Source organism: Palaemon carinicauda, chromosome 3, assembly GCF_036898095.1.
Source record: "Palaemon carinicauda isolate YSFRI2023 chromosome 3, ASM3689809v2, whole genome shotgun sequence".
NCBI classification, from domain to species: domain Eukaryota; kingdom Metazoa; phylum Arthropoda; class Malacostraca; order Decapoda; family Palaemonidae; genus Palaemon; species Palaemon carinicauda.
In genome coordinates this window covers 165,882,506-165,892,375 of record NC_090727.1, presented here as the reverse complement: position 1 = coordinate 165,892,375, position 9,870 = coordinate 165,882,506, and the positions used below count along the sequence as shown (strand labels likewise).

Here is a 9,870-nt window from a genome sequence, read left to right as displayed (position 1 = left end):
TTTCTGGGCACTTTTGCGTTTACAGTGGGTGCCAGCCAGCGAGCATACCATGAAGTGTGGCACCCAAACCTGCGAGCTTCTCCTCTCCCCAGTATTCGAATTCAAAAATTGCTGAACCTTTTATCGTCGGTGGATGTCAATCACTCGAGTGGAAAGCTGCTGGTTACATTTGTTAGTGAAATGTGCTCTCGAATATTTCGGAATTATTTGTTACATGTATCTGTCATGTTCTGTATCTTTCGTTGAACTGTTCATGGTCATATTCATTTTAAAACAACATTTATATCAGGTCAATTTGGTATGAGACCTTTCCTTTGGTTTTACCTCTTGAGCAGAACTGTTTTGTTTCTATTCTGTGCTTCTTGATCTGGATAATCATAAAATTGAGTAATTAATTTTATTCATACATAGGCTACAAAAGAAAAAAAAAAAACACTGCCTGCCGTTGAATAGGTAATAATTAGAAGTAATTTTGTGTGAAAGAATTGGAAAACTTTCCATAAAGGAAATATGATTTGTATGAAAAGGCTGTGACTCCGTTTTTATCAATTACTATATATATATATATATATATATATATATATACATATATATATATATATATATATATATATATATATATATATATATGTATATATATATATATATATATATATATATATATATATATATATATATGTTACAGTGAATCTATATAATCAGGGAATATATATATTCTCTGATATTTTCAGGGAATGTGCATAATGTCTGATTCACTCAGAGATATGTATATTCCCTGAAATTTTTAGTGTATATACATATTCCCTGATTATTCGGCCTTATTATTATACAGATTCCCTGAATCGTGTTTGGTACGAAAGAACAATGAAATAAATAGCTGAAACGATAAACAAAGCCTTGTTTTTACAATGTAAACTTGTATGGTATGGTAGAATAATGGAATAAATCACTAAAAACAGTAATACACTTCTGTAATATTTTATTTATCACATAAAACACTTGGATGTAATAAAATTTATTATGAACAGAAAATAAAACTAGTCTGTCACAAAATACTCATTTAAAATAAAACTAGTAAATAAATAATAAGGATCGTTCTAATATTTAGAACGAAACCTTGTTTTCACAATGCAAACTTCCATGACATCGTGAGTTGCATTTAACTTTCAGCTTAAAACATTTACATCGATTTGTTTGACAACGTTTTGAACCAGCACAGTTGCATTTGGCGAAACCTTGACCACCTGACTTTGACTCTTTCTGCGCAGCAGTTCGAAGCGAAACAATCCTATCAGTTGTCACATGGTCTTTTGAATACAGTTCATACGTACATAAATCAAAACTGATTCCTGGTATATTTCCCACTCAGTATACCACTCTTCACTGCAATCGTGTAATTGTCATTTTCGTCAATATCCATAATTATTCCCATGATATTCCTTGGATTCCCACGACCCCTATCCACCATTGGTATCGGAATCGTTACATTGTTCCCGACGTTTCCACGGTCCATAATACGACGACTTCGTTTAACCATACGTCCAGCTTGTGAAAGCTGTGCTTCGCACGCACGTTTTCGCTGAGAGGTAATATTCTTTTGACGAACGGAAAGTGGTGATGTTGGTTCGACAGCAGGTGGTTCAGCAGTAACTGGTTCAACAGCAGATGGTTCGGCAGTAACTTGTTCGACAGCAGGTGGTTCGACAGCTGCAGAGAGAGAGAGAGAGAGAGAGAGAGAGAGAGAAACATTACACTCACTACAATCCACATAATAACATAAAAATACAGTGTATTGAGGGAAATTTGTTATCCGGTCGACCATATGGATACCCTACTGACTAACCTCTAATCACAGTCGTGCACAATACTCCCAGTGCAGTGACTTGTTCGACAGCAGGAGGTTCAGGAGTAACTTGTTCGACAGCAGGTGGTTCAGCAGTAACTGGTTCAACAGCAGGTGGTTCAGCAGTAACTGGTTCAACAGCAGGTGGTTTAGCAGTAACTGGTTCGACAGCAGGTGGTTCATCTGAAGTTGTTTCTTCCGTAATTACTGCCAGCAAATCGTCCTCACTTTGGAGACGGTGAATTACATCATGTGGAAGAGCTGAAGTTGTCAGTCCTACTTTTGCATCGGATCCAAACAATGCAGCAAATGGTGACCTTCTAATGCCAGAATGGTAGCTAGAGTTTTTTTGAAACCACAAATTTTAAACCAACTGTCCAGTCTGTTGTATTATTATCACTCAACCAGGCTACCAACATATCTTTAATATCACAGTTTGCTTGTTCAACTGACCCCTGGCTCTGAGGATGTCTAGGTTTTCCATGAACCATTACGAGATCAGGCCAAAGCAGTTTAAGTTCTGTAATAACACAAGCGGTAAACTCCGATCCCTTGTCATTTTGTAGAATTTCCAGTGCACCAAGTAAAAGAAAAATATCCAACAACTGATACGCAACTTCTGCAGCACGTTTTGATGTGAGAGGTCTCAATACACAGAACTTTGTAAGATGATCTTGGTAGACTATTATCCACTTATAGTTGCCTTGCTTCATCACCTGCATGTCTACAAGGTCAACTTGTGATCTGGAGCCAAAGTTCTTTGTCAGAATAGATCGAACAACAGTCCCTTTGGTCGTTGGTCGCTTACGTTTACGCTGACATTTGATGCACAGTGATTTGTAAATAGATATTGCATCATGGGTAATGTTGGCATACTTTTTAGATAATTCCTTTACCATCTTATCGCGCCCTCCGTGGCCAGTTGCAATATGAGCACGCTTAATAATGTCGAATGTATACTCCAATGTAGCAAAATAGATAGGATCTTCATTGGCAGTCCGTCTTCTAATCAACTTGAGAACATCACCACACTTGAGGATCTCATACTTCTTCAGAAGGTAGTATTCATGAGGCGTCTTTTTGTCTGACTTGTCAATTGCTGTCAGTTCTGAAATAATTTCACTATACTGTTCTTTTGGAAGCTAGACAGATTTCTTTCCTTCACTTCTTTGGAATAATTCTTCCCGAAAATATGCTTCTAAATCACACTCAGTTGGATTTGCCATGGTGTTGACAGTAGGACGGATGGCGTATGACTGGTGAATTAAACTTTGCCTGACCTTGTAGTGTTGAGGAGGGGGGGGGGGGGGGTTATAGCACTGGGGTTGGAAGGTGGTAATTAGATGGACTCCTACCATGGTTCGCTAGTTCAGTGGTTTACATTGTGTTTACATTGTGAAAACAAGGCTTTGTTTATCGTTTCAGATATTTATTTCATTATTCTTTCATACCAAACACGATTCAGGGAATCTGTATAATAATAAGGCCGAATAATCAGGGAATATGTATATTCACTAAAAATTTCAGGGAATATACATATCCTCTGAGTGAATCAGACATTATGCACATTCCCTGAAAATATCAGAGAATATATATATTCCCTGATTATACAGATTCACTGTAACATATATATATATATTTATACATACATATATATATACACACAATATATATATATATATATATATATATATATATATATATATATATATATATATATATATATACACTGTATATATATATACATATTTATATATGTATACACACACACACATATATATATATATATATATATAATATATACATATATATAGTATCACTCGAAGCAGAAAGTTGCTGGAGACGGCTCTTGGTGTAACATTTCAACTTATATTTAAGAATTCAAGATTACATGCGCTAGTGTCAACTGTAATGCACTATGACAAGTTCGTGGCAGATTTTTTTTTTCTTTTTTCTTTTGTCGAGTTGAAAAGAAATAAAAGTTTGCATTTTAACACATTTCAAAATTGTTCTGTTATTACTTGAGTGTCTCAGCTAATATAAGTTTGTTAGTCATGGACTAATGTTATTTAGACATACAGTATAAGAATCATTAGAACTTCATAACCTGAAATTAGGTGCAAACATCTTTTATACATGGTTTAATGACTGCAGTTTCATTTGCAGTTTGCAGTAGTAGTAGTAGTAGTAGTAGTAGTAGTAGTAGTAGTAGTAAAAATAATAATAATGATAATACAATACTTAAACCATAAAGATTAAAAAAGTATTAATTCTGGTATATAATACAGTAGTGAAAACCAAAATACAAAATAGAAATCCTAAATTTAGAAATAAAAGAAATTCACGGCACCGTAATATCAACGACTAGCATACCGCAAAAAAAACCCATTTGCTGCGACGGTGTGTCATTAACAAGATTTCCCTTTGTATTTGCACACTTCTGGAAAGGTCAAATTGTTTAATTTGCATGAAAAACGAGTTACGCTTTGTGATTTACTGCACTGGCATTGACCTAACTATATACCCCATGTTAAAACCAAACTTTGAGCAGCTACATTATCGAGAAGCTTTCATTCATAGTTAATAACTACGTCATGAAAACCAGGCATTAAAACAATATTCTGCCACACCATTGCTTGATAATCCCCTCTCGGAATGAATTGCTTCAGCACATTCTTAACTGGTGGAATTTTCTAGCTTCAGTCTTTTTTGCAAGACAACTTCTGAGATAACCCTGAGTATTACATTTGGCAAACATACCTTTCTATGCATTTTTTTTTTAGTTTTGGTGTTTTGTTTTATTCTTTCTGCGTAAATTCATAAAGCCTCTTAGCAAGTCAGCATTCGTAGCAAAACTGGTCACAATTTGAAGAGGTAGGAAACCAAGACAATGCCTGAGCAGTGGTCCGACCAAGGTTCTTTTTGGCAGGCTTAAGGCTGACGCGCTAGTCACTGACTGCCAGAAACGATGTTGGTATCAGTTGACATAGTGCACTGCAAATAACTATCTGCACAGAAAGTGAAGATGAATTACATATCTGCGATTTTTAATAATAAATCGTATTTGATAACATTATAAAACAAGTAGCAAATGCTATACAAAACTAATATGGTTATAAATGTATACTGTAATGATGTATTTGTGCAATCATATTTCCTGACTGAAATGGAGATTTATCATATTTACGTATACAGTACTGTGAAAATAATACTTCAGAATGCATCACTTTTTGGAATTTTAGATTAACGTTACGAGTACTTTAAAACAATATATATTCTACTTAATTAGTAGGCAACTGAGATGAATATAAAATGAAAAACAAACCGAGAGAGAGAGAGAGAGAGAGAGAGAGAGAGAGAGAGAGAGAGAGAGAGAGAGAGAGAGAGAGAGAGAGCTCACCTAGCGACCCTTTGGTTAAACTGTTCGTATGAAGTCATAGTTTGATATAATCGTAAAGCGTTTTATTTACAGTATAAGGTTTATGCTGTCAGCCTGGTAAGGCGAGAGAGCGAGTGCAGGCGAAATCTCTCTCTCTCTCTCTCTCTCTCTCTCTCTCTCTCTCTCTCTCTCATCTGCCATCGTTATGGCATAATGATCATTATGTGACTATATATTTTCGAGTCATTTTCTAAAGCTGAATCCTTTGCTAGACAAGATAAATGGTACTTAACGATAAATCACTTCCTCTAAACTTTGTATGTTCCTTGAATAATTGTACTGGTTGAAATTAAGTGGGGTTCATTATACACTCTTGCCTTCTTCTGTAAAGTGTATTCCATCTGTTTTGTGTAACTTTCTCTTGCTATAGAAAGTGTAACAGCGATCTATATATGTAACTTTCTTTTTATGGCACATTGACTTTAGCTTTTCGTTATGTTTTTATGCTGAACACACTGACATAAGTCTTTTCATAGTCTATGTATGAATTATCTGTTTTACTGTTGTTAATGTTTTTTAAAATATCTTGTTCTAATTTTTCATTACTTCTCATATCGTTTATTTATTTCCTTGTTTCCTTTCCTCACTGGGCTATTTTTCCCTCTTGGATCCCTTACGCTTATGGCATCTTGCTTTTCCAAATAGGGTTGTAGCTTGGCTAGTAATAATAATAATACTATGACTTCACTAAGGGTGATGTGGCTGACATCCAGTCTTAGGGGAATACCTATAACTATTGTGTTTATTGGTCGTGTTCCTAGCCGTTTCAAGTTTTTTTTTTTTTTTTTTCTAGCTGTTTGGCCAGCGGCGTCCTTTCATAGGAACAGATAATTTCTGGTTTCTTGTTCTCCATTGTAGTTTTATTAACTACTTATATAATATGTGCGTTGGCACTTATGTTTAAATCATATCTGTAAAGACCCGATGCTGTTTTGGTTACTCACCGCGTAAAAGTCGTTATTGATTATTGATTGATTGATCGATTGGTTTTAGGATTTCTGGCATCCTGACATCTAAGGTTATTGACCCCGTCGCCAATGATGATACCCTATTCAAGAATACTCATTCATTTAGGCATTGTATATCAGGTGCGTATATTTAGAAAAAATTACAAATCTGAAATGAAAATTGGCATTTATAGCCATGAACAAACTTCATTATGACATCAATATCTCTTTCAGTTAGGTAAGGATTAGCTGTAGTAAATACTTCTTTCTCATTAATGACTATTCAAACATGAGTATATTAAATATCAGATTTACAAAGGAGATTTGACTTTTTTTTTCTTACGAAAAACATTTCTTTCTATGTTTAAGGGGCAGTATTTAACCCCGTGTTCCTAAAAGATACAAAACAAATACCATATTGGTATAAATCCTAACAATTATGTTATCCAATATCCTCATTAAATCTTTTTTTCAAAACAGTACCATAATTAAGTTTGATTAATAATTTCTGAGAAATTAAAATTTTGCGACTGTCATTATCTATATATATGAAAGTGTAGTGCCGTAATAATAAGCTTGTTTAACCTTAGTTAATCAACTGGATATCCCTATTTTATGATAATATTTAAGATTAAAATCAACACTTAAAATTATTTATATTAAAGTTACAATTAATATAAAAATTAATATTCAAAACTTTGAATTTCATGAGAGTGTCGTTGATTTTGTAGTCATGCAATAGGAGAAAATATATATAGTGCTTAGACAATACTCGATTCTATCTGAAAACAAAGTCGTACAACAACAACAACAACAACAAAACTAACCACAATAATAATAATAATAATAATAATAATAATAATAATAATAATAATAATAATTATAATATTGAGGAAGACTTGCGTGAACCGTGGCAGTAATCAGTGCAAATTAATTCTCGCTGCAAAGTTTTAAAACAAATCCAATCGCTAATAGGCTTCGCTAACTTATTTCATTCTAAACTTGGAGTTCATTTGATGAAATACAAACGAATTGAAAGGTCGAATATATTGGGAGTTATCTCTGTATCTCTCTGCGACCGTACACGCACGAATGCCAATTTATGCAGGTATACAAATACACATATTAACATACACAAAAACACGCGCGCACACACACACACACATATATATACATATATATATATATATATATATATATATATATATACTGTATATATACAGAATATATATATATCTGTGTGTATATGTAGGTATATACATGTACATAATTTCATGTTATACATGGCTATATATATATATATATATATATATATATATATATATATATATATATATATATATATATATATATATATATATACAGTATATATATAAATATATATATGTGTGTGTGTCAGCGTGAGTGTGTATGAGTATTATACACTTATAAATCTAATCCGGAAAGCACTATTTATTAAGATCCTGCAAAATTCTCTTTCTCAGGATTAACTTATAGTAATTCATGCAAAGGGTATTTCATATTCATATTGATGTTTCTTCCTGTAATCAATGTTGTCATGAATTCTGGCATTAACAGGAAAGTAGATTTCAACACTAATTATGAACTTATTTGTAATCTCCATTTATCATTTTTCATACTGGATAATTCTCAATAAAATATCAAAAGAACATTATTTCTTATTTAACATCGATTACGAAAATTACTTATGGTACTTCTACATATAGATTACTTGAATTACTTATAGCTCTAAACACTGATTACGTGAATTACTTAGTTCTCATAGGATGAATACCAGAGAGCGACACAAAATATATATAATAGCCGAATAATTCTATATACAATACTGAAAGGCCACTACTAAAGTAAAATATTGTTGCCAATCAAAGGAAAATACCATAGCCAGTATCGTTACTAAACATAGACTTTTGCTTTTCCTTACCTATAAAAGTTCAAATAATCTCTCCCATAAAAGGCTTACATCATAGTCTATGTGAGGTCATCTTTCTTGCCTTGCCTGTATATGCAATCTTCTATCCTTGAAATACTCTTACAATCCGCATCATGTGTTATTTTCTCATTTACAGTATATTGCATCGTAAACTTTGGAAATTCATTCCACCGAAAGCTAAAACACCCAAAATGAAATACATCAAGTTCTTTTCTTTCTTGCGGTGTTTGAAAAAACCAGGATATAAAAATGAGTTAACTGGTTACTGAGTCTTACTTTGAAGAGAGAGAAGAGTTTATATCAGTCAAATTGAGATACATTTTGCTGAAGCCCAAACCACCATAAAGAAGAGTTTAACATCTATAACATAACCTGGCGGGGGATAGGGGCATTCTTTAATTAGTAATATATATAAAACTAGTTTCAAACTTAGCAATTTGTCATATCTAGATTTATTAAATGGATCTGGCAATCAAGATCGCAGCAATAGAGTAAATAATGTCAAAATTCCAACACCGCTGATGTCCCGAGACAGAGATGTATAAACTTCTTTGGAGGATAAAGAAAGAATTCTTCTTCTTTTCCTTCTCTCTTTATGAAGAAGTTTTACAGCAAGCACAGGACTTCCTAGATGCCTTAGGAAGTTTCTCCATCCATTAGGAAATAAGAAATCTTTCTTTTATGATCTTCCTTTTTCTTAGTGTAAGTTCGAAAGGCATTTGGTCCGCTTTGATCTTTGCTCTTAGCGAAGAACAACGCAAAACTTTCTCTTTTATTTTTATCACCAATGTTTAGGTTTTATCTTTTCGTACCTCCGTTATTCTTATTCGAAAATTCGGAAGAAATTGATTATGCGATTAATTCAGTCCTTGAAAATCTACGTTTACTGTGATTAAGAATGAAATTAAATCTTTACAAAATAAAGTACAATTCAACCTATAAAAAAACTTATTCAATCTCAAATAACAATGTTTATTGTCCACTTGAGAGTTATTCAATCTTTAGAACCCAGATTTACTATGTCTACGAATGTACATTCATCTAAAAAAAAAACCACGCATTTAATGTTATTGTAAGGGGAAACCAGTCTCTATAATCAACATTGACTGTGCGCGTAAATTTACAATATATTTCATATGAAATGTCACATGGTATCCATTTCGTAATCTCCTACATTGAAAAATTATATTCAATTTCAAAGACATCTACCGATTTACAAATAGATGCTATATCATTTAGGCAGTTTAAGGGTTTTTTGCAATGTTTGTGTATCTGTGTAGACCATAATTCTTTAAAGTGAACCCTAAAGTACGATTGCGTAGATTTGTATAATATAAGAAAATCTTATGCCAGAAATAGAGTATTGATCACAGCATTATTTTTGTACATCTTGAGGTAAATTTTGAATGTATGCCACTAATTATAGAGATTCTGGACTTTACAGAGATTCTGACTTCTTGTCCTACTGGTTTGAAAAAAAAAAATTTAGTAACATAGTACAGCTGATTGGTTTCTACTTTCTCATAATCTTGGAAATAAATTTCGGCTTTTACAGAAGCGTTTAAGTTAACAGATTTCTTACAAGATGAGCTAAGTCCCATTCATCGAGGTACGTTTTGGAAATATGTGTTAATGCTAGTGTCCGGGGACGATTTATGTGAAATCTCATAACATGAAATTTGAAGATTAT

At 33.0% G+C, this 9,870-nt stretch overlaps 1 protein-coding gene across 1 annotated transcript in view; it reads right to left on the bottom strand.

Annotated features, from left to right (window-relative positions):
• Positions 1–1,336: 1,336 nt before the first annotated feature.
• Positions 1,337–9,870, bottom strand: part of LOC137635162 (uncharacterized) — a 61,166-nt gene continuing 52,632 nt past the window's right edge. The window contains exons 2-4 of the mRNA XM_068367649.1: positions 2,249–2,462; positions 1,844–2,070; positions 1,337–1,650 (exon numbers count right to left, since the gene is read on the bottom strand). Coding sequence (XP_068223750.1) covers positions 1,337–1,650; positions 1,844–2,070; positions 2,249–2,462 — 755 coding nt within the window. The remainder of the gene's footprint in view (positions 1,651–1,843; positions 2,071–2,248; positions 2,463–9,870) is intronic.